Here is a 24819-nt window from a genome sequence, read left to right as displayed (position 1 = left end):
TTTATGACGTCACGCCGCCTGCAGTCCGTTTGTGAGTCTTGCACGGCTCGCTATATATCACATCACTAGGCTGTCTATCAGTGGAGTGATGTCAAACACCATGGACGATTATATACAAGACGGCCAACCTGCAGGCACGGCCGAACTATCATCGCCTCTCACCTGGACCCCAGAACATAATGCCTATACACTGAGCGCAGCTGCAGTTGAAAACGACTCTATCCCCGAACTTAAAAAGTCGCTAGCTCTCGCCCGGATATTTCTCCCTAAATTTGACACCGACTACGTCCAATTCCGCGATGAGGTGTTCCGCGACGTCCTCGGCCACCATTCAATAACCTTACTTACCTATATGCTAGACCACGAAGGGGTGCCCGTTTCTCTGGTAACTCCTAACTCCATCTTCCAATGGGCGTCACTGCCTCTCATCGAGGCGCTCATTGCGCGCGGATGGGATGTCAATGCGCAAGACGGCGCCGCATTTAACGGCAAGCGCCTGATTGATTACCTCGTCCGCGAGCGGTACGGCAAGGAGGATCTGGTGCGATGGCTCATCGAGGGGAAAGGGGCGGCAGTTGAAAGCCAGCCATGTGATACCGACGGCTATAAGACGAGAGTGCAGCTACCGCCCTTGCTTGAGACTTGCGCAGCTTTTGGCTCGGTTTCCATGTTCAAGTTTCTCGAAGAGAAGGGTGCAAGGTCTAGCTGGCGTATCTTGCACGTGGCCGTGGAAACAGCCGCCAGCAGAGGCGCAAATCCCGACTGTGAGGTACCCGCACAGACCCCTAATGAAAAAGCGAAGAACATGAGTGTTGAGATGCTGCACTATCTTGTGGACGAACGCCAGCTAGATATCAACGGTATGGATGCTGATGGAACCCCCCAAAATCCAACAGATAGCCACTGGGATACACCAATATGCTATGCGTCACGTTGCCGGAATGGAGCCCCTGTGGTAAGATGGTTACTCAAGAAAGGGGCTGATCCAACTTCCAAGAACCCTAATTCCGGCTTCGACGCTGTAGCATATGCTAAAGAGGCTAAATGTGATGAGGTTCTCAGTGTGCTAGAGGAGTGGCAAAGGACAAAAGTCCAACGTTAAGGGTTAGATCGGTAATTTCAAATAATAGAGAGAACTTCTGTAAGTTTTAAAAAGGTACAGGAATAAAAGAAAAACATGAGGAACTAGCCAGATGATCAGTATCGGGCTGGGAACTTGAAATGTAGGAAATGGATTACAGAAAGTAATACCCCGGCGTAAAATGATTTTGCAGTACAGGCTTTCCCCTGGCCTACCTTGTATGTCAGAAGCGTAAGGTGGTTGTGGAGATAGGTACCGGATAGGGATCGTCCAAGGGGCAATGTGCCCCGGGATTTCCCAACAGGCATATAGAAAAAGAAGGTACAGCTGCGTAGAGACTGGTCTGAGAAACTGAAAGGGAAAATACCGCCACAAGACTGCTACAGCGATAATAATCCAGTAATAGTAGTAATCTCGCCACACCTGGAGCATAAGGAGAGGTACGAAGCGGAGGACGTGGATAGGTAGGTAGATTTGCGCAAAACGAGAGTTGCGATCGATTATTTGATTTTAAAACCTATTTGTTCGTTAGGTACCTTATAACTCATGATTATATGCTTCTTTATGACCTAATAGAGAACCCTACATTATTATTCTTGCGAATAGGCAGTAGGAAACTTGGACACGTAGGTATCACATCTTAATGATCCAAGGTCTATCCCTGTTCTTCTCCACACTACTATCCACCAATCAAGTCAGTGTAACTTGCCGCATCCGGAAGTTTTTGTAAGTACCTACAACCAAGTACCTTTTCCTAGTAGTTAATCGTAGTTTCCGCATAGATGTAATATACAGGATGATTCTCGCGTGATGACTTACATCAGGTACCCGTAGCATGCAATCTCTTCTGCCATAGCTTAGTATAATAAGCCCTTCTAACAATATACGTAGGTAGGTAGAGAGAGGGACGTTTCTCATAAGCCTTGATGTAGCTGTGTACCTAGGTACCTAGGTAGGTAGCTATATGATCCTTATCCCTAAATGTTCATGATGTTGCATAGGCACCTACCAGGCATGTAAGTAGGTGCCAGGTTGGTTTACAGCAAGAAATTTCCTCAATATAGGTACCTGAGAATACACACTTTTATCCCCTTGACTAGTAGTTATCGCCAGCCGGGGTAGGGGGGCCAAGAGGATGAAAGGCATATAAGGTACGAGGTACAGCCACTGTGAATATACTGAGCAAGTTGCCAGGTTAAACATGAGGATTTCCACATTTTTAGACTCAAGCCCAAAGTCATGGAATAAATGCGAAAGACAGTAGGTAGCTTTACTTGACGTGCACAAGAATTTAGGATACCCTCTACATCATGGATATCAATAGAATGATATATTAATCAAGTATCACAAGCTAATAGGTACCATCTTGCGTCCCCTCTTCATGTATCCTGGAGATCCAACTGAGAGACCCGCGATCTATCCAGTAGGTACCTACCTCTGACCTGATATTGAGAATTTCTTGGGAAAGATTTAGTTAATACAGTAACTTAATCTTAGTGGGAAAAGGGGCGCATTTTCAAGGATTCGTCGTCCTCAGGGTTGTCCAGAAGAGGGAAGTCGACGAACCGTGGCTCAATATACCAAGCTGGATCGCCACCCCATTCATTATCACCATCTCCTTTCATATGAGTAATACTAAACCCGTTACCCATCCATCTCATCTTGTTTGTTCCAGCGCCTTCAATACTTTCAAAATCATAGTCTTCCCATCTTGGTGCTCTCAATGCTTCAAGCGCATGGAGTGTGCTTCCCGGCCATAAACCCGTAATGCGGCTACCCGAGCCTCCGTCGCTCTTGTACCAACTATGGCACGGGTCTGTGTATACGGTGTCCTTGAAATATTCATGACAATACTCAGTCCAATCGTTGATGCGTTCGGGTTTGATACTGATGGTGGCGTAATCCTCTTTTTGCAGCTTGCGAATGCATTTTACTATATAGTCGCCCTCGTTTTCCAATATGACAGTTAGAGATCCTGATCCAATAGCTGAGTTGGGACCTAACATGATAAAGAAGTTGGGGAACGAATCTACCACGATCGAGAGGTATGCCGTAGGGAAGGGTGTGAAACGTGTCTTCAATGCTAGATCGCCACGTCCATAAATGGGGAAAGGCGGAGCAGACGAGGTATTGAACCCAGTAGCACAAACAAGCGCATCGACCTCGACCTCACGACCAGATCTCAGGGTCACTCCCGTCGCTGTTATTGCCTCCACTGGATCAATGATGAAATCCACATTGTCCTCAACCAGCGCCTCGAGATAACCCGGGCCCGGTGAAGGACGCCGACAGCCGATACTGAAAGAGGGAATTAAGAATTTTGCGATTTCTGGCTTTTTGGATAATCGCTCTTCCATTGCAATCCTGGATTCGCCGGTAACCACACGCTGTAAATCTGAGCCTCGCATTGAAATTTCGTGAATGGTTCCGCCGTCCAACTCGATGATTTTTCGAAAGTGGTGGTATTTCTCTGGATTGCTGGCAAATTCTTGGCGTTGCTCAAGAGAGACTTCGTCGGAAACTTTTGTTAACACTACAGTCTAGGTAGATTTGACTATTGCATTATCACTTACAGTCGAGTACATTTGGATCAAGCCCAAGTTTTCTCATTACATCTACGATTGTTAGTTGAACAGACTCCAAAATCTCAAAGGGGACACACGTACTCTCTCCAAATGGACTCGTGATCCATGCCTTGCTCCTAACGAAGCACGACAGTTGTGCCCCTTCAACCTTCTGTAGGGAAGGGACAATTTGTATACCACTAGATCCATTGCCGAGTATCCCAATTCTCTTATTCTTGAAGTCGTAGCTATTCACTCATAAGCGGATGAGTCAACGACTTCAGGTGTCAGGTGAAAACACACTTTTCATTCCATCTTGCTGAGTGCATTACTTCCCCTTTGAAGGACTTAAAACCAGGTATATCCGGCCAAGCAGGGTCGCTTAGATTCCCCCTGGCTGCGACTAGCACATCGGCATCATCTTCAAAGGTCTCATTCGTATCCGTCCGCCGAACAGTTAAAAGCCTATTCTAGGTTAGTATCTGCTGATATCTCGGTTATGATGGCTAATAACCATTTCTTCCTACTATCATCCCAACGACATGTTTCTACTTTATGTGACAACTTCACGTGTCTAAGAACTCCGTATTTCTCAGCTGTACCGTGGAGATATGCACAAATCTCGCTTGCAGGGGCATAGAAAGCCGACCAATTAGTATTCGGGTTGAAAGTGTATTGGTATGAATGCGCTGGGACGTCGCATGCACAGCCTAGCATGTGTCAGTTAGATGAAATGTGAAAGGCTATTGCTGAAAATATCAATACACCTTACCGGGATATCGATTCACCCACCACGTGCCCCCCACAGATTCTTCTTTCTCGTAGATTCGGAAGTCAACATTTCGTATGCGCTGCGGTATACGGATACCTAAATAGATCCCCGAATAGCCGGCCCCTATTACCCGGACCTTGATCGGGCGGTGACCATCTATAGGCGCATCTTTGAGTTGTAAGGGTATTGAGAAGTCGGTTGAACCCATCTTAGTAACATGACACATGCACAAGAGAAAGAGAAATAGTTAGAAGAACTGAACCTTCTACTTAATCTATATCTTACATTCTGCTGCTGTGGCACACACCTTGACGCCGTAAATCCTACGATGCCGTTTCCCCGCACCCTTACTTAACCCGGATTTGGATATGAGGGCCGGCACTTACACCTATCGTCCGGTCTCGAACGAAGGAATTATCATCCATAACGGAACATCGTACGTGGGGTTTAAAGTAAGCTAGTACGTATGTGGTGATCAATAACTTGAAAGTTGGTTAATTTGTTCGAAACGGGAATTTACATCTCTTTAGGATTGCCGGAATATCGTAAGATGCTCTTATAAATTAGGACATGTTGTATCCGACTCCTCATAACTCCTTACACAGCCACATATCTAATAAAGAGAATCTGTTAAAGAGAGGTAGGTAGTTCAAAGGTTGTAAAAGATGAGGGAACGTCTTGGAAAGTTACATGACAGCTTCGGTCCCTTGGTAATTTTCCAACTTGATTGAACGTTAGAACTTACCGGCAACCTCACTTATGCTAGGCTCGTGAGCCGCAGGTAACAAAATGCGGGATAAGAAAACAAACAAGTTAGTGCCTACTCTGAAACAGAACTTCAGATATACTTAGGATGCGGTGGAGGACGGCATGTTTATTGTTTATCATAATTGGCCGAGATACCTCGGAATTGTCCAATAGAGCCATAGCCGGTTTGTACTCGAAACTTAAAAACGATTACATCGCCCCGCATATCGGCAATTTGTGTAAGATTCTTATCTGGTTCCGACCTGGACATCATGTTAGGTCTGTTAACTTACATCTCAAGCTACAAGTTATATTGTGCGGGTTGACATTTGCTTAGTAACAAAAAAAAATCAAATTATCGGAAACTTCCGATTACTGTGATGCATCGTGTTAGGGTTAGAAAGCGACTTGGTGATATTGTGGAGTGTACTTGTAGAGTCATGGCCCAGCGAGATCAATATATACCTAGTACCTTACAATATTTACCTGATAGATATGCCATTATTTATTAGGATAAGCCTCAAATAATACCAAGGTCAGATAAGTAGATATTATTATTTTGAGGCTGTAAGCTCTTCAGTAACAGGCAGACAGGGATATAGGTTACTTATTAGATTGAAATAGCATGCTTGTTGATTTTGATTGGTTCATTTCTATGCGGTATTTCGTTATGAGGCTGCTTACCTACCTGGCATCTGATCATTTGGACAGATCCGGTCCTTGTACCTTGTGCTATATTGATTCATAGTATATCAAAAACTGGCTTGAATTATTGATCCCGAACCTGGAATGTTCAGAAGCGGTTGCTTAACGCTGCAAATAAACTAGCGGATTAATTTGAAGTCAAAGGGATAATGTCCGTATAAGGGGCATGAATAAGTTAATTAGCCGTTTTCCCTAGTCCGAGTCCGTGGGGTCGGCAAGACCACCAAGCGACCGGAAACCGCTCGAAAATGGGATGGGCCAATGGGGTCTTAAGATGGTGGACCGTGTTCTGTAATACAATTCCAATGGTATGGTCCTTTGTTGATGCCGTAAGACGGAACTGGTCGGACAAAGACGAGCGATCGCTGCAGGGAGCGCAAAGGGATCGTCAGCGCATGTGTTGTATTTAATATTTCTGATTCAGTCGTTCGATACCATACACGTGTACAAATATTCTTCTGTACTATGGCGTATGGTTAGGTGGGCGAAGGTGGATGACATCAGCGCTGCGTGTCTGAGGCGAAACTCGGGGATCTCAAGGCGCATCATTTAAAGACGTAAGTTGGATCTTACCGTACCTTGTATGTAGGTACCTACTTATCTTCGGACGGAAGACACTCGAGCCCCCTCGAGCCCCTCGAACGAACCCCTCGAACCCCTCTTAGCAATTTGATGACAAGATTTGGATGACGTGCATAATGTTATCTTCAAATGCGCGGAACTTGGAAGATGAATTGCCTTATCAGAAATGAGTTAGACGGCGATACGTGCGTATATGGTACTCTATAAATAGTAAGTTCTTGCATTATCATGAACCTGGATAGTAACGAAGTAGTATCTGATACTAATTCCTTGACTACCACTGTATTGAAATAAACGAGATTGAAAAGTTGAGAAGTGATATCAGTTTGAAAAGTTGGCGGGGTTTAATTCGATTGAATTGATAACGGCGATATACATACATTGTACATACTAATTAGTACCTAGGCCGTAGCATGTGCACGTATGGAGCCCGGATTTTCGCTTGCGCTTGCTGGTTTTATGTAATAGTAAAGAGAACATTGAAACTTGAAATGACGGAGAAGACAGCGTCAATTTGAACTCCTGCAGCTTGCATAGCATCCAGAAAGAGCCCTGGAGGTACCAGTAAGGGGTACTTGAGGAATAATGAACTTTCCCCCACTTCACCTGCCCGTCTTTTTATGTCCGTTCTTACGGACTATCCAACCCGCACCTGGTTTAGCGTAACGCTATCTCAGGTACCTAGAGTGATAGATGAGAGGTAGCGCATACAGTAGCGTCTACCGGATCATCGCTGAGGTGTCAATCGTCCAAGTTGTCACTTCCAAGGTTCTAAAGTTCTGGCACTTGCGATTTTAGCAAGGTACCAGTAAATTTTAGACTTTCGATGTTCTGGGCAGGCCTGGGCAACAGAGTCCTGTATTGTACCTACCGTACTTACCTGACTGCCTGAATGACTGAGTGACTGAATGACTGTAGGTTGATACTGCCGCCTGTTTACCATCTGACCATCTGACCTACCTGGACTACTAGGTACCACAGTACCACAGTGCACCTAATGTAAATCGAAATTAGAATCGGGTCACCCCCCAAAAAATCATTCAAACAACCCAATCCAATTCAATCCAATCCCACGATCTTCTTTCGTACGTACCTCTTAGGCTCTTACAATCTTCTCTCAACAACGCCGTGAACCTGCAACGCCCGCAACGCCTAGGCATCATATCACTCGCTACCATCTACCTATCTTTTGCAAGCTCACATCGTCCAATCCTTTACTGTTCTCCTTGCTCCTGTTGTGCAACGACTACGCCCTTATCATCATGATCAATATATCACCCGTCCTAGTTAGATACTAATTTTTAATTTCCAAGGTCACCCCACACGTCCTGATATCTTGACGACTCTAATCGACTGGCATCGTCCTTTTCTTTCATCCCGTGACAGGGCCTGTGGGCGTATCAGTGTCTTTCTTGAGCACAGTCACCACATTCGCACTGCTTTCACTATTTTGCTACTGTTGCTTCTGCTGTTCAAACTGTTCAAACACACATTACGCACCTGGTTTTGCTATTAGTTCATGCTCCCCGCCGCACTGTCATAGATTGTCGTAGTAGAATGCGATATGCATCACCTTTAAAACAAAAAGCAAGCATCTCATTCGGCCACGAGGCGACGCGCATAGTACCCTTGTTGCAGCCAAGTTCTTCCGTACATAGAGAGCTCTACCTCGCCCGCGACCCCAAACTAATGCAGTCTGAGGTCAACGTTACAATCCACAATAACAACTTTCCGGAGTGGTATAGTGGTACTTTGTGCCGCTGCCGCCGCCGAGTTCGAGTTCGAGTTGAATCTGTCAGCTCTGCCTACCTGCTAGGTACGCCGCCTCTTTTGCTGCGCCTTACCATTTCACCATTTCACTTCACTTCTTAAGAGTCATTCCTCTTTTATGGCTCTAAAGAAGCTAGTCGCATAGTCACACAATACAAGCCACAACATAAGTCGTGTTATTCTGTACTTGCCGCGTACACTCCTCGCAATACTTCGCCATCCTCGTCTGATCAGCTTTGAAACAGGGCCTCTCAGCTTAGACTTGTCTCTCGCCGGAGCCCCATCTCTTGAGGTAATAAGGTGTCTATCAACCCGCGGAGCACTGAACACTCGGCACTCAGCACTGAATACTGAGACTGGGTACCGCGCCGAATAGAGAATCAATTATTCCAATCATTACTTTCTTAATAGTGGAGTTTGGACCGACCGACTGCCGCCGCCAGTTGAGAAGTCCCGCTAAGATAACTGTACGTATTATATCCAATTTCGCTACTAATCTCTGCCCTTCATTCGGTATCCCGTACTTCCCTGTAAGAAGAAAAAAAAGGTTACCACCCTTGACACAAACGCTTTCCCCATCCTTGTTAGTTTGATTCCCTCCGACATACATATCGCTCTCGGGTCGAGTCATTCTAGCAACAGATCCCGTCTCACCGTTTCACACCGTCTCAACGTGTCGAACTAACCGCTGTCAACCGTCCCTGCCAGTCAATTCAGCAATCAAATATGACCAGTGGGCAGCCCCAGCCTTCCCAACCACAGTCTCACTTCATGCCAGAGGGCATTCTCGCAGAGCACGACCGTCTAACCGCGTCGCAAACGCATTCTATCCCTATTCACGAATTACACACCAAAGGAAGAACGCATACCTTCTTAACCGCCGCCGACGCATTAAACCGACACAATGTGCATGAGAACCGCATAGCACAGTTCTACGACGATCTATCCAACGATTCGAATATTATATGCGAAGAACCTGCGAGCTCGATATCGTCCGTCCCGCCTGTCCCCCATGGTCAGATCCAATTCGAGTCGCATACTATAGCCCCCTCTCCGCCCTTGCCGCAGCACGCGCCGGAAGATTCCTCATTTCCCGACGTGTCGCCATATTCTCCCTCGCCACTAAGTAGGAGTACCGATCCTCTGTATATCGCAACCGATGTCCAGCCTACAACCCCTGCGCGATCCGATAGTCTCAATAGCAACCCTAGCAGTTTTCCAGCCTATCGTTCGAGTCTGAATTTGCAGCGCAAGACTTCATCGCCAAGCCTAAAGCCCGTATCGAGAACCCCCAGCTTCAAACATTACTCGAGAAGCATTGGGTCCGCAGCAAGCTCCACCTATCCAAGCCCCGTTATATCTGCTATGGGCGATGTTACGCCACTACCATCACCATTATTAGGCAGTGATTCACCTGGTCCGTGGAAACGCCTTGGTTCTCGTCGACCATCGCAAGCGCGGGATCTTTTACCACCAGTCATGCCAGACTCGGTGCTCATAACTTCTAGTGGAGAATCTGTAGCATCTGCGTTGGCGCACCAATCTAAGCGAAAGGTCTACGCCGGACTCAACGTCAGTCATGCTGCGGAGATCAGCAGCGGCAAAGTCGAACATACCCGTAATCGAAGCATCAGCGAATACATACCGGATCCTAAGGGGATCCCTAAACGACTGAATACTGTTTCTGGGAAGGTTAAAGGGACAGACGTGGATGGTACCTCTGATCCTCACCTACGCCGCGAACCACACTTATCAGAAGCGAGGGGACTTCTACCGGTTGCCAACCCACCAACCCCTCCTCCCAGCGAATCATCTCAGAGTAGCGATGGCTCTAGTTCCAAGAGATCTCGTCATGAATATTTCGAGGCTCGTGGTCGACATGACAGAACACTCAGACGATGGCGTGCTATTAAGGAGCTGGGCCAGGGAACATTTAGCCGGGTAATGTTAGCGACAAGTCAGATCGCTTCTGACGAAGACACCAACGAACCGGCTCAGAACGGCACGAACGGCCAGCTATCACCAACCAAGATTGCTCAACTAGATCCTAAAACCTTGGTAGCCATCAAGGTGTGCGAACATGGACCTCGCGGAGGGGCCTCCGAAGATCGTATTGAGATGAGTCTCAAACGAGAGCTAGATATTATGCAGTCGATAAATCACCCATCTTTAGTACACTTGAAGGCCTTCAGCATCGAGCCAACAAGAGCGCTATTAGTTTTAAGTTATTGTCCGGGTGGCGACCTCTTTGATGTTGCAACGACCTACCGAGATGCCTTGACGCCACTACTCCTGCGAAGGATATTCGCCGAGTTGGTAGGCGCAGTCACGTACCTACACGAACGTCGGATCGTTCATCGAGATATTAAGCTCGAGAGTAAGTTGCTACTTCCTTGTGCCCCCTCTTCTTTTATATGGATTATTTGACGAGTTAATTGTATCGTTTTGCTAACTATTAATTGTAGATGTGTTGGTCAACATCCCGCCGGCCGAACTCACAAAGTCGGACCAAGATTGGGCTGTGTACCCATATTCCGTAACCACACTTACCGACCTAGGCTTATCGCGGCGAGTAGCTGGCGATGAAAAGCTGGAGACTCGGTGTGGATCCGACGATTATGCAGCACCCGAGGTCATTTTAGGACAGCCGTATGATGGTCGCGCTATTGACGCCTGGTCGCTTGGCGTCTTGCTCTACGCTCTTCTCGAATCGCGACTTCCTTTCGACCCCCCTCCTGGCGCTAGCGATGTACAGAGGATGCGAAGTAGGACCAGTCACAGAATCGCTCGCGTTGAATGGAGGTGGATCAAGTTTGAAGGTGACGACGGTGATCATGATGCGAACGAAGCGAAATTCGAAAGCGAAGGCCTGAAGGGAGCGATGGATATCACCGAAGGCCTACTAAAGCGAGCTAGGAGTCGTTGGCCCATGGAGAAGGTAGCGGAACATGAATGGGTCCGCGGTGGAATCAAGACGGAAGGAGGTATAAAGTTCAGAGAGGAGAAGGAAGGCGAAGAAGTCTTATGACACTCGCGAGATTCTACCGGGCTCGCCCACAATTAGGGATGTGTATCGAAAAATACACTGGCGTTTGATATATTCTTCAGCTCGATTTTCTATGGGTGTAGGGTCCAGTCCGGTTCACCGCGGGGGGGTATCACCTCGCCGAAACAACGCCGAACCTCAAAAAAGACGACCCAAAACCTATATTACGGGGACGATTCAAGACTATGATTTTTATGGTGTTCCACGGCTCATATACGCGCAGATGGTAGACGGGCTGCCGACACGGAACATGCTATGTGTTTTTTTCGAAGGCCTGCGACCGCTAGCAACGGAGTTTTCGGGGGAGGGAGCGGCCCTGCCTACTTTGTATTACAGAGAGAGACGAGACGAGACGGGAGGGAGTTACAGAGGGTATCGAGAAAAGAAAACGGTATCGAGAAAAAACAAAAACGTGCTCACCTTAGATTCCGCGGTTGTTCTTGATATGGTGCGATTTGCGATTTGATCCTGCTAGGTGACCTGTCTAAACGGGATGCGTTGTGTGTTGGTGTTCTGAGCGTGCTAGGTGTTCTAGGTGTTGAGGAGAGAGATATCACGTTACACCAGCGTCCGGCTAAATCGTAGATACCCTTACCCACGAGGAAAGGGGTCGTGTACTGTACGGGACGGGATACTATGAGGCAGAGTGGATGGAGGCTATGTATATGTAATAGGGGTGTTTAATTGCGGCATGGGATCCATATATGGCGTGAACATCAGATGTCGTACAGGACCCTAGGTTCGATTTGTGGGCAGCCTTGTGAGTACCCGGCTCTAGATATCTACTTGGATACTTGGTTAGGTGCTAGGTCGTTAGGGAGTCGAAAGAGTTAAGATTTGGTACACTGTGTTGACCGAGTAGGGGATAGACCTGGCCTCCTAAAATCATTGGATGCCTTTTAATTCTAAACAACGGAGTGCCGGCTACAGTAGAGCCGCAAAGCTTCCAAAATCGTAGAGCACACATATATATCACATACCACATATAAACAGAACAACATCTACACTGGCTAGACTAAACAAGTTTCGACGAAAAAAATAATGCCATTTAGAAAAATCAATGCTAGCCAGCTTTTTTTCGGGTATCTTTTTCCCAACGCCATTGATATGACTCCTTTGCTCACGAATTGCCCACGGTATGCGGTGGATGGATGATCGGTGGTATTAGCACCACGTCTCTTCTTCTGTTGCTCTCCTGCTTCTCCTCTTGCTCATTCCTCTTCGTCTTCGATGTGTCTCGTAAAACCCATGTCTCTCGTTCATAATCTTACGGATAGCCGGAAACGTCGCGCCCTCTCTACAATGTAGAATAACGAGAGCGTGAGTCCTTCATCTATCGACCAGAGCTCATCTATTACATCCCAATTCCTGTATTCCAGGCATTCTTATCCCCTGTCTCAATACCCGCCAAGCCCAGCCCCATTATTCTGGCTTCGGCCAAACAGCTCCGTAACACTGAGTTGGCGGCCGGCCTCCTGCATAGACTGAGCCATTTCGGCCTCCTCCTCACTATTGGCGGGCTCGGCATCGCTCGCGTCGGGGCCGGCATTCTCGCGCGCCGTGGCGCGCGACTGCTGCCACATCTCATGGACCAGGGTTTCGGTAATCTCGCGTTCCTTAGCGCTTTCGAAGTAGATGAACATACCCAGGGCCTTGGTACGGATGGATTCGCCATTCTCCATTGGTAGCACAGCTGGCTCCTTGTCTAATTTGAAGATGAGTGTTTCGTTGGAGAGCTCGACGCGTTCGACGTCCGAGAGGTCGACGACGAGGTTTGAGAGACCCTTGCGGTTGAGGATGAACACACACCCGTTCGAGAGCGCGGCCTGGGCTTGGGTTTGTGGGATGGTGGGGGGAGAGGCGGGCTCTTGTGAGCAGACGAAGAGTGTGCCTTCGAGGTTTGCCTTGTCCCATTTCGTGCCGAAGCTGTAGACGACGGCGTTCGCGGCGATCGATAAGATGCTAGTTATAGAAGGTCGGTAGCGGCGTAGTACTGCCATGTTAAGCTCGGTGTTGGTGCGCGTGGCGAGGTTAACGGGGGCCCGGATCGTGGTGTCGGGGACGTAGGTGGCCATGTCTGAATCGTAGTCCGATCCGGTAGTCGTGCCGCCCTGTTCCGAGTATTCAGCTCGTAGCTGGTGGGATCTGTTACGCGCGTGGCCTTGCGAGCGCGACGACGGATTGTTCTGCTGATAGGTATACTGTTGTTGATATTGTTGCTGCGGGTGGTTGTGGGTATGGCTATGCGTGTGGGCGTGGGAATGAGGAGATCGAGATTGAGATTGGGAGTAGGAGGATTGGCTCTGGTGGCCGCGGTACTTGCGGGGCGCTGTCTGAGACATCGTGAATTGTTACGGACTTAAGGCGTCGCGAACTATTGAATTATTGTCGGATGGGTGTTGAAGATGGAAAGGGTTGAAATTAAAACAGTGGGCTGGTTCGATTGTCTCTAATGTTAGCTGTGTTGGGTTTTGTAGAGAATAAAAAATGGCGACGATGGAGAATTGGGAGCTTCCAAATTGCTTTGTGCCAACGAATCAGATAGTGGGAAGTACACAGTAAGGTTAAAAATACCCCGCCCCCGCCTGTTGTATTCTGTAAATGGACCTCGGAATGCCGACTTCAAAAGAGCTATCAATAATAAATATCTGTGCTCTTCCACGTACTATGTAAGTATGTGCACTGGACACCGGTTGAACGGATCGAGTGAACTGAAGAATATTAATAGCTTGAAAGGCCAATGTCAAAACTTTTTGCATTGTAGCTTTCAGTTGCGACCATACATAAATTCAAACTATAAAATTGAATTTCAATTTGGTGTTTGGTCAGCGCTTGCCAATATCTGTAAAGTGGTAAAGCAACGTGGAGCAAGCAACTACTACCTAACAACGTACTTTCCTGTCGTATTTCAGATCCATATCGACGCATCATCGAAAGCGGTAACCTTGACATCTATCAAAACACGACGGGATATCGTGTCAAGATAGTTTCTTAGCGGAGACTGCTGGAGTATTGACAGGTTCAGGGTTCAACGGCCCCAAACTGCAATATTTTCGGATGATTGATCGCTCTATAGTTATTGGTTAGGTACACCTAGCTTCAGCTTCATAAGCCTTATTACGAATAAAACAAACACATAGTGAGGCATTGAGTAGAGTAAGTATTTGGAACAGAATGACCTGAAGCTCGTAGCTACGACCTTCAGGTGGCATAACGACTCTACTACCTACTAGGTAGGCAGGGAATTCTCCGCAAGGGCGAGGAGTGTGCTAAATCTGGTGCACTATATGGGCTAGCTGTCAAGCGGCGTGGTCTGTGGCTGCTCTAGCGCTTAGTGTACGTCGGCAGAGACTGTGTCTAGGTAGTAGGTGCCTTAAAGTCAGGTGCTAATGACGATTCGCAACATGATCATGAGCGCTTCGGCGGGAATCGACAGGAAGATAATCATGATACGTTTTGGGAATCTCCACGATGTCTAGGAGTATAAGCAGACTAATCTTAAGACGAAGCTCTAACATTCATACATAAAGAGATATTGAAGTTGTTAGTGTCTCAATTCAATTGGAGGCTTGAGATTTAGTGGTTTAGTGCCATTTCGCCCGCCGTCCGGGGCAAGAACCCCCTGGTTATTTAGCCAAGTCCCGAGTACCGAGTCCCGTTTCCCGTTTCCAGCAGTCAGTTTCCAAGTTTATCCAATCGATTACATACCAGTGACCCAATCACCCAATTACTTAACTTGCTTCATCAATTTCCCCAGCTTAAACTTACAACTGTCGTTTAAACATACGTGTAACTCTTGAAAGCCCTGACTTCTTTTTTAGTTTATGTTTGTATATTGCAAAGGGCGTTCCTTGCTTCCATTCGTCTCTCACATGTTTTTAGCAGTTCGAGCTAAGCACTGCCCCTCTATAACGTCACTAGTCACAATGCTCGACTCCCAATTCAGCGCACGCGATCACGAGCTGACATAGGCTTCAATTCGGCCACAATTCCTGCCTGAAGTCACTTTCGATACCTGTTAACCTTCTTTTCTTCGAAATCATTCGCATATCTCACCCATATTTCCCTCGGCAACCATGTCGGCTGCGAACCGCGAACCCTCCGTTGCGTCGGAACCCGAACAAGTCGAAGAACCAGAGTCAAACCCTCTCTCTCTCTCCCGCGCCGTACTCGCTAGGAAATCCGAATACGTTCGACCTCATCGCATAAGAATCAAGGTTGGAACTTGGAATGTTGCTGGTTGTCCAGGCACCGACAAAGACCTAGCAAGTTGGTTTATTGACGGGAAGGGTGTCGAGCCGCAATTGGATGCTAAGCTCGCGCGATTGAGCGTATCCGAGAGCATTGAGACTATTGAAATAAATAAAGACCACAATGCTACATCAAAAACCAGTGCAGACCCTAAAGCAGATTCAAGAGGAAGAGAGTCACACAATCCAGGTGGCTCTCCAAGTGAAGGAGAAGAACCTGATGTGCGACTTTTAAGCGGCGACAAGATAGGACTCTATGTCCTTGGACTTCAGGAAGTTGTTGACCTGAATATTGTCAGCCAAACTTTTTATTCCGATCCAAATGCCATCGCAAAATGGCAAGATGCCCTCGAAGCCGCTCTACCGAAAGGCTACCATCTTGTAGCTAGCGAGCAACTTGTCGGTCTTCTTTTACTTATATATGCTTCTCCAGAGGTAGCTGAAACTATAACAAACGAGTCAACCGTTAGTGTCGGAACTGGTATTTACGGCCTTCTGGGTTATTGGGGTAATAAGGGCGGAATCACATCTCGAATTCTCTTAGGCGAAACTACCCGACTCGTTTTCACCAATTCCCATCTTGCGTCCGGTCATGAACAGGCCAGTCTTGACCATCGATGTTGGGACTACAATAGGATCATCAGCCAAACTAAATTCAGCCCGATCAATTTAGGCGGTGTAGCCGAAGATGAAGGGGAAAAGATAGGAGATGAAGATTTCGCTTTTTGGCTTGGCGATCTTAACTTTCGCCTTGACGGTCTACCCGGGGAAGATATTCGGCGCTTATTAACACTGCATACTCGCGGGGAGTACGATCTTAACAAGAAAAGTAACGGAGAAATGTTTAGCGATGATGGTGTCATCGTGCTACGTAACAACGACGATGACGATGATGGTACGAATACTCCCGGTATGATATCACGTGAAGCGTCTTTCGACAAAACTTCTAGTGATGAAGATAGCGAACTTCCAGATCCCGACGAATTTTTGCCCGATCCAAATGACGATCCCGCATCCCTGCAAGCAACTCTTAATTCTCTGCTTCCACATGATCAGCTACTCCGTATGATCAAAGAACGCAAGGCGTTCCACGAGGGCTGGCACGAAGGTCCTATAACATTCTTACCAACATACAAGTATGATGTTGGTACGGTAGGACTCTTCGACTCCTCCGAAAAGCAGCGAGCTCCAAGCTGGTGTGATCGCATCTTATATCGAACTCGTACGGACGTTAATCTATATGAAAAGAAATGTAACGATGAGGTTGAGGCTAAGAAAAGAGATGAAGATATGAAGAAGATGGGGATTGATAAGGCCGCGGAAGACGAGAACGTCTTATTCGATTACGATCCTGCGGCCGACTCGAGTGCTGATAACCTCGGCGATACTACTTACGATTACGACGATTATGACGAAGGTGAAACTCTAGAGCAAGTTATCACAAAGGAGGGTTTCGTCGACAAAATTCATTTGGATACTTATACGAGCCACCAGCGCGTCACGTCGTCAGATCATAAACCTATTGTCGCTATATTTACGTTAGATTATGACGCTGTTGTCCCTGAACTGAAAGCGAAGGTTCATGCCGAAGTAGCGAGGGAACTTGACCGAGCCGAAAACGAAGGGCGACCGGGTCTTACTGTCATCGTTGATGCGAAAGATTCGATCAACAAAGATAACAAACATTTCGCCGATGGAAGCGATGGCGTCGATTTTGGAGAGCTTGGATTCTTACGCAAAGAGAATCGATATCTGACTATTGCCAATACTGGTCGCGTTCCAGCCACGTTCTGTTTCATTGAAAATCCTATCCCACAAAACGATGCGACGAAACCTCCTCAATGGTTACAGTTCAAATTCGTCCGCTCACAAGTAGGTGATGACGAAGAAACACAAGATCCGTTAGAAGATGAAATAACGCTAGAGCCAGGAGAGACTGTAAACGCCGTCATAGAAGCTCACGTCCAGGACATAGCCCATGTTCAATCATTGAATGCAGACACAGCACAACTAGACGATGTCTTGATACTACGCGTCACAGATGGGAGAGACCATTTCATCCCAATCAAAGCTACATGGATACCTTCCTGTTTTGGTCGCTCTCTAGAGGAGCTCATTCGAGTCCCTCGTGGTGGCGGCGTTCGGGGACTAATAGAAAAGCGGCAAAAGGGCGGATCCATACCCTATACGCTAGAAGTACATAAGTCATCGCCAAACGAACTATTCCAGCTCACCGAGGCAATAGCAATCCTTGCTGAGCGAGCCATCGCTGATGCGAATATGTTGGACGAAGTAAAAATACCACGCGACAAGCCAGGATGGCCTTTTGACAAAGATTCATGGCAAACTACTAACGACGAGGATCACGAAATCTTACGAGCATCAATGATCGGTGCCTTGGAGGTAGATGATCCCGTTCTAGAATCTATCGGGGTCGACGTGCCAATAATAAAACGTCTCGAAATCGTCAGCGAGGTGCTCCTACTGTTCTTACGCAGCATGCCGGACGGGATCATCACAACTCCACTATGGGCTAAAATCGAGCAATCTCTACCTAACATAGGAAGTGGCAAGACCCCAGCCGAGGCTGAAGAAGCCCGGTCTACTATCCTCGACATATTAGCTACGGCACCATACTATAACATATCCTTCGTGTTCCTCATGTCCATGCTAACACGAGTCGCCAACGAGCTCGTCTCCCTTAGTAAAGAAGCATTAGAAGCCTTGAATAACCGTAGGACAAGCTCCCCCGGCACCCTCGCCAAACGTAGCCTGAGCTTTCGCCGGAGCGCAGGGGGTGCGGTGGCAGCTGATCAGGCTGCGATATTGAGGAGGTTGGCGTGGGAGAGGAAGACGGCGGAGATATTTGGCGTGGCGATTTGTAGGGCCCCGACTTCGACGAATGCGAAGGAGAAGAAGGCTACGGAGGATAAGATGAGGGGTGTTGTGGAGGTGTTTCTGCGGCAGGATAGGACGTGAAGTATATACACGGGGAATAGAGGGGGGAGATATGTGTTTAACTGAGTACCTAATGACTTTAAGAGGGGTGTGGGGATGGGGATGGGGACTCGGGAGTATATAGAGTGGAAATACTTGAACTACCTATTGCTTGCTTGTTGCGAGCACGCTGATGGACATACATGATGCGATCAGAAGTTATCTCCAGGGCTCTAGGGCTGTGTTTGTGGCGTGTTTAGTACCTTTTTTTAGTACACTAAGACCCTGATGTACGGCCTGGAAGGCTCACTCTTAATAAAAGGATAGCGGCTCGTTCTCCATTATCAACACGACCGCTATCTCAACAATATGATATTTAAACAGTTTCATATGGAAAACAGCTCTCATGTAGTATCATTACCTACCTAGTATGTAACAAAGATTTGATCTACATCTGATAAACTAACCTAGTAATTATTAGAGAGGGGTGACCTATCGGTTGATTCCGCACAGCTTAAGCACATCGAGTTTAGTGAATCGCAAAGTCGTAGTTTAGGTGGGTTAGGTAGCGGCTAACCCCTATCAAATAACCCCTGAACTCCGAATTATCGCCAAAACTCAGGCTCAGTAGGTATCGGACTTGTCTATCCCTCCTCTCACTTTCATATGCGACGGGTATGAGAGCCCTTCTATGTAAAAGCAGGTATGGATATGGAAAAACACCCACAGCAACAAGCTCAATCGAGCGCACAACGAAATTCCAGGTCTCCATGGAGGCGTAGTTTCATTTTCTTCACTCTTTTCGTGTTCAATAGCGCATGGATCTTGCGAACATGGCTACGTCACACTCCCGAGTCGAAGCCGGATTTCGCACAGGTACAGAAATGCGCGATCGACGCCCTCCACGAGGATACCTCGTTTTTGGATACCGCGTCGCCGATCACTTCGGACGAGTTCTTGGAGAGAAGAGATCGGCTTGCGCGGGCTTTGGTGGCGTCCGGCGCTGATGCGTTTATTGTTGAGCCGGGTTACACTTTTCAGTATGGTTGTCTTGATGTTTACAGTTCTATCCAGTGCGCGTTCTAATGGATATGCTACTAGGTACTATGGTAACACGTCACAAGTGGATTGGGAGCCATGGGAGCCGGAAGAGCGACCGTTCTTGATGCTCATTCTGCCCGTAGTCTCCGAGTCCGGGGCTGTCTCCGCTAAGACGGCGTTTCTTGCTCCGCACTTCGAGGAGGGCCGCGTGCGCATGCTTAATATCCCGTCTCGGGAGCCCGAGCTGGATATCGTGATTTGGGAGGAGCATTGGGATCCGTATGCTACGTTGATCCAGTCACGCCTGTTCGCTGATTTCGCTGTGGAGGGGAAGAAGCCGAGGCTCGTGATCGATGAGGAGATGCGGGATTTTATCGCTCGTGGACTCGCGGATACTGGGTTTAAGACTTTGGGGTTGACTCCGGAGGTGGAGCTGGTGAGACAGATTAAAAGTCCCGCGGAGGTGGAATTGATTCGTGCGGTGAATACCGGGACGGTTGTGGCGTTGCGGGCTATGCGCCCTTGTCTTGTCCCTGGGTTGACTGAGGACGATGTGCGGGATATCCTCGACGCGTCGCTGTTATCTGTTGGGTTTGGCCTTTTCTTTAATATTGTTCTTTTCGAGGAGGATGGAGCGCTTCCTCATGGTGGCTTCGTGGTTGGTCAGAAGAAGCTGACTCATGAGACTATGGTTGTAATCGATGTTGGGTGAGTGAACCTATGGGAAATTTTGATGGTCTGTCTAACTCGCTACAGTGCTCATTACTTGGGATATTCTTCCGATATCTGTCGCAGTTTCTTTATCGATCCGGTGGTTGACAAAAGGCGATCACCTCTCACCTTTTTAGCAGCATTTGTTGAAACAATAGGGTTGGGTACTAAGCGCGTCGAGATATCCGACCGCGACACTGAACTACATACTGAAAAGTTGAAAGTATGGGATATCGTGCTTGAAGCTCAAACAGCTGCTGCTGCGGAGTTCAAGGCTAATAATACTGCCGCGAACGTCGACATAGCTGCCCGCAAGGTCATAGAAGATGCTGGGTACGGTTATGGTTTTACGCATCGCCTCGGTCACGGAATTGGGATAAAAGGTATGTTATTATTTACCATATTATCCTCTTCTCGATCATTTTGAAGTTGAATTCTCTAATTTAACTCTCTCTTAGCACACGAGTCACCATACCTGAACAAGTGGAACACGAAGGTAACTCTCCAACCGGGTATGACTTTCACCAACGAGCCTGGTATTTACCTCGAAGGAAAATTCGGCGTTCGACATGAAGATATATATCTTGTTAAGGAAGATGGTGATGCCGAGTTATTGACTGGACGAAGGGCAGTGGGGCCTTATGATCCTTGATGTGTACCTAACTCCTTAGGTCTTATCATCAAGATTGGATTAATCCACTCGTTATAAAGAACAAGTACGATATAAATATTCCTAGAAAAAGTTAGTTGTTGAAGGAACATATTACACATTAAAAGTAGGCGACGCCCCGCTTACCAAGAATGAACGTCGATATAGGGCTGGTTATTATCTGCTTAAAAGGGATGGTCATCTTAGCCTCCGCGTGTTTCGTGGTGACGACCTCTGTATTATCATCACCTAGTTTTGAGACCACTTCATGTCCTATTTCTACTTGCTCGTCTGCCAACAATTGTATATCTGCTGCTTGCTCGGGAACAGGTAGATTACGAAGGGTTTCTTCGACTTGAACCGGGTTTTGAGAGTCGAGACTTTGAGCAGTCATATTTCTATCAATGAGAGCAAGAATTTTCTCCACGTTCGGTGGATCAATATGCTCAATCAATTCCCGTAGAGTCACGCGTCCGCCTTTCGAAGATACGAACGTCAAATATTTCGAATGCCCGGTAATAACTCCACGAATAAATACGAAGGTTGAATTTACCGTGGAAGTTCCTACAGCTGCCGGCGGTATAGTTGCTATATCTTCGACCTTGTCATCATTTTCTTGGACAATAAATGAGAAATCGGGATTTGCACCGTACTCCAGAAATAGCTCGATTGCATTAGATAGTAACACGTCTACTTTATGATGGAAAAACATCGCGTCGAGAAATGCCCACCATGGACTACTACCTTGAAGCCCGAGAATGGCTTGGTTTGGGGAGCATCCGTGGTCGAATAACCAACGGAGGATCGGCACGTAGCCTCCAGCATTTGAGTTCGGAATCTGACGCGTCAACCCGGACGCAGTTAATAAGGCAAGGCTGCCATTTTTAATGTCCTCGCCTATGGCAGAGGCACAGGGAGTGTCCCACGTTGTGAAGAATGTGTGAAATCCACACCTCGCCGCGAGATGGGAAACAGAGAACGTACGACCGGCCCGTAGGACCGACATCTCAGTATACCCTCTGGAAAAGGACAAATTATACTTGGTTGGGGCGAAATGTCGGCTTCTTGCTTTGTCCAAAGATTGAAGGGTAGTGATCCATCCTTGCTGTACAGAATCTACGTCAGCCTGTGAAAGTAGATGGATGGTATCAAATAGCTCAAAGTAGTAGCACGTATCATCACAGTGTGGTTGATTGAGATTGAGGGCGGCTACTTCGACTGCGTAAGTTTTGCAAATGGCGTCGACAACATCGAAGTTCTCGGTTCTGTCTGCGCGCTCCTTCGAAATCTGTTTTTCCTCAAGGTACTCCTGGATAGACCGGTGAATGAGTGAGATGCGTTGTGACAGGGGTGTGCCTTTTAAGCTATATGTATCAAGTTCCGTTTGTTGAGACAAAGGATCAATGTCTGACTCGATAACTTCTAGAAGACCTTTACATCGTTTATATAACTGCTTACGGGCCCTTTTTAGTCGTTTTCTCATTGCCTCGTCATTCCAATCTAGGAACTTCAGGTCCGGAGAGTCGAGGCTTGAGGCAAAAAGGGGATCGGCGTTGTAGTCATCCAAGAGGGAGTATCGTAGTAGGGATAGTCGCATGCCTCGTCGATTATTAAGGAGTTTAAGCGCAATGGCAAATGTTTGAGCCGATTCATCCCGAACTGATTCATGAATAGAGCTGAATAATTGGTCAAATAGATCCCTAATTTCGGGTGGGAGGAAGTCGATTTTTCTTTGGAGATCCTGGAAGCTATCTTCTTCGTCGCAAGCGTCATCCACCAATTTCACCACCAAGGCGACCCATAAAAAGACACCATCAGCTTTTTGCACAATCTCGGAGATTAAATGACTTGCACCGTTTTCCGGCTTGTCCATTTCTAGAAAGTTCGGATTAGACTCAAGCTTTTCTTTCACATATTTGTATATATCTTCTGCAGTTAGGTCTTGCAACCTCAGGCCCTGGGTCTCTGAGAAATAGTCTAGAAAAACAGCGTGTTCCCGGCTCGATATACAGAGCTTGATTTGTTCCGGTGCTTTTGTGATCCAACTTGAGAGTAATCTGATGAGTTCCTTGTAACCTTCGTTGCAAGTTTCTCGAAATTCATCAAGGCCATCGACCATGAAGAAGAAACATCGGCGTTCAAAAAGATCGCGGTTGACTATTAGTCGATCAAAAGCACTATAAACATCATCGCGGGAAAGGCGGATGTTCACTACATCTGGATGTGAAAGGCCCCTAATCTCAGCCCATTGGTTGGGGAAGGTGTGAGGAACGAGTTCAGGACATTTCTCAAGAACATCGCAAAGTAGTGTCCGGAGCAATCCGGTAATTGAGTGCTCTAGAGTATCTTCGCCGGGTCGCCAGAAGAAATGTTTGCCTAGTACTAGTTTGCGGCCAGCCGCCCAAGAATGCAATAAATCCTTTGTTTTCTCATGTTTATATATAAATTTCATGAGAAATGACTTTCCTGACCCTGGCTTGCCGGCGATGTGGAAAGCCCCCTTTCCGGAACTCAACCAATTTGTGAAGAGAATCTTTCCTTGTAGAGCTTTTGGGCTTCTGTCGGGGTCATCTTGGAAGATCCAGTTGAATGTGTCCGAGTATGCCTTTCCGACGTTCTCGTACCTTTGATGCAACTTTGAAAAGGAAAGGGCTTCGAGGATTTTATGACTCCTAATCAATGTCACGGAATCGCTAGATAGTCTTAAGAGGCCAGCAAGTTTGTTCGCGGCCTCTTCTCCGATGTCGGTCACGGTGACTCCTTTCTCTAGTTCAAGAATGTGCTGGCGGAGAGTTGTTATTTCGCTTTCAATATGTTGGCCAGACTTGATGAGTTCGTCAAGGTTCTTTAGACCCTGGACCGTATTTGAACTGTGGCTTCTCGTGTTATTATCATTGACACCCCGAAATATTGGACAGGACTGGCCTTATTATCTGAGATAATTGTATATGGAATAGTTTTTGACATTCATCTAACTCTTTCTTTAGCTCTTCCTTTTTTGTCTTATTCAGAAGGCTATGGAAGGCAGCAATGGCACTTTGCCCAAGCGAGTGCGGATCTTTGGTTCTCGACCGATTGAGAATCTCGACCAGTCTATTTGAAAGATTGACACACTTGGCTGCAACGCTCTTCATCCCTCGTTCAGCATCGCTAAGATCGAGGGTGGAGTTCGTTGAGATCATCGATTCGGAAAGCTTTCCTAGTTTCTCGACGAAGAATCCAAGCTGCTCATCTTCTTTGGCCATGCCTGATGCAGTATTGTAGATTGTATATGTATTAACAACGAGATGATAGCCCATCTCAATAAAAGTAGCCACGGTACCTGCCGTAGCGAAAGCTGTGATAGGATCCATATTGAATGGCGATTCCCGTCGGGTATTGATGATGAAAAGATACCGACCTAACTAAGCGTGCTGAGAATGTATGAGGAATGAAATTTTAGGTGAGATTTGAGGATAGGGCTATGCCATCGCACAATCGACCCCCATCGGCCCCCAATCTCCCACGCTTCTTAAATTCATGACAGCTAACACCCCGATGTAGCAAGGCTGTCATGAAGGCTAGTATTTTCTTTTGGTACGGGAAGACTCTTTAGTTTCCGGGCTTGTTTCCGAAAGATTATTGTGTCAAGAGTTGTGAGAATGAAGCATTTAATAAATCAATAAAGTACAAGGTACCTATCTACAGTACCTCTAGAAAGTATCTTGAAGGAGAAGTCACGTGAGTAACTAAGCACGGACCGGATAACCTTCGTAAACTCCGCGACGGCACGATAAGCGGCAGGAACCTTCTGTTTTCTACCTAGCTTCGTGGACTGGTTGCATGTCTCGACTTCCCGGGAAATCATATCGGGAGGGTCAGAGTGTACAAATTGCAACGCTACCTCTTGGTCCTGCCTAAAACAATAATCATAACAATAATAACAATAGAAGCTAACGATTGCACAATGCCAATGCCAAGGAAC

The 24819-nt window shown here is 47.1% G+C and overlaps 7 protein-coding genes across 7 annotated transcripts; 4 read left to right on the top strand and 3 right to left on the bottom strand.

The window, feature by feature from the left end:
• Positions 1-100: 100 nt before the first annotated feature.
• Positions 101-1162, top strand: GGS22DRAFT_194788 (uncharacterized protein; the record flags this gene model as incomplete). Its single annotated transcript, XM_047965556.1, has 1 exon — positions 101-1162. The coding sequence occupies one exon, from the start codon at positions 101-103 to the stop codon at positions 1100-1102; it is 1002 nt and encodes a 333-aa protein (XP_047818046.1). The 3' UTR covers positions 1103-1162.
• Positions 1163-2392: 1230 nt separating this feature from the next.
• GGS22DRAFT_165132 (flavin-binding monooxygenase) lies at positions 2393-4732 on the bottom strand. The gene is made up of 6 exons (XM_047961637.1): positions 4418-4732; positions 4160-4355; positions 3949-4110; positions 3748-3893; positions 3655-3696; positions 2393-3590 (listed from the first exon to the last, which is right to left on the bottom strand). Exons 1-6 carry the CDS (start codon positions 4641-4643, stop codon positions 2575-2577), a joined length of 1788 nt encoding a protein of 595 aa, XP_047818045.1. The 5' UTR covers positions 4644-4732; the 3' UTR covers positions 2393-2574.
• A 3783-nt stretch (positions 4733-8515) lies between these two features.
• On the top strand, positions 8516-11386 carry GGS22DRAFT_20657 (kinase-like protein). The gene is made up of 3 exons (XM_047966467.1): positions 8516-8688; positions 8930-10598; positions 10687-11386. Exons 2-3 carry the CDS (start codon positions 8948-8950, stop codon positions 11247-11249), a joined length of 2214 nt encoding a protein of 737 aa, XP_047818044.1. The 5' UTR covers positions 8516-8688; positions 8930-8947; the 3' UTR covers positions 11250-11386.
• Positions 11387-12458: 1072 nt separating this feature from the next.
• GGS22DRAFT_20672 (PH domain-like protein) lies at positions 12459-13960 on the bottom strand. Its single transcript, XM_047966468.1, has 2 exons — positions 13934-13960; positions 12459-13701 (listed from the first exon to the last, which is right to left on the bottom strand). Exon 2 carries the CDS (start codon positions 13607-13609, stop codon positions 12665-12667), a length of 945 nt encoding a protein of 314 aa, XP_047818043.1. The 5' UTR covers positions 13610-13701; positions 13934-13960; the 3' UTR covers positions 12459-12664.
• An 886-nt stretch (positions 13961-14846) lies between these two features.
• Positions 14847-18786, top strand: GGS22DRAFT_165124 (DNase I-like protein). The gene has a single exon (XM_047961636.1). It carries the CDS (start codon positions 15344-15346, stop codon positions 18494-18496), a length of 3153 nt encoding a protein of 1050 aa, XP_047818042.1. The 5' UTR covers positions 14847-15343; the 3' UTR covers positions 18497-18786.
• A 327-nt stretch (positions 18787-19113) lies between these two features.
• GGS22DRAFT_20644 (Prolidase/Aminopeptidase P-like protein) lies at positions 19114-20917 on the top strand. Its single transcript, XM_047966466.1, has 4 exons — positions 19114-19494; positions 19556-20203; positions 20252-20589; positions 20665-20917. Exons 1-4 carry the CDS (start codon positions 19160-19162, stop codon positions 20856-20858), a joined length of 1515 nt encoding a protein of 504 aa, XP_047818041.1. The 5' UTR covers positions 19114-19159; the 3' UTR covers positions 20859-20917.
• Positions 20918-24208, bottom strand: GGS22DRAFT_194786 (uncharacterized protein; the record flags this gene model as incomplete). Its single annotated transcript, XM_047965555.1, has 2 exons — positions 20918-23725; positions 23832-24208. 2 exons carry the CDS (start codon positions 24206-24208, stop codon positions 20977-20979), a joined length of 3126 nt encoding a protein of 1041 aa, XP_047818040.1. The 3' UTR covers positions 20918-20976.
• Between the last annotated feature and the right edge of the window lie 611 nt (positions 24209-24819).

The sequence above is a fragment of the Annulohypoxylon maeteangense genome (assembly GCF_022496945.1).
Source record: "Annulohypoxylon maeteangense strain CBS 123835 unplaced genomic scaffold GGS22scaffold_10, whole genome shotgun sequence".
Lineage (NCBI taxonomy): Eukaryota > Fungi > Ascomycota > Sordariomycetes > Xylariales > Hypoxylaceae > Annulohypoxylon > Annulohypoxylon maeteangense.
The sequence above is the reverse complement of the archived record's forward strand: the minus strand, read 5'-3'. Positions and strand labels throughout refer to the sequence as shown.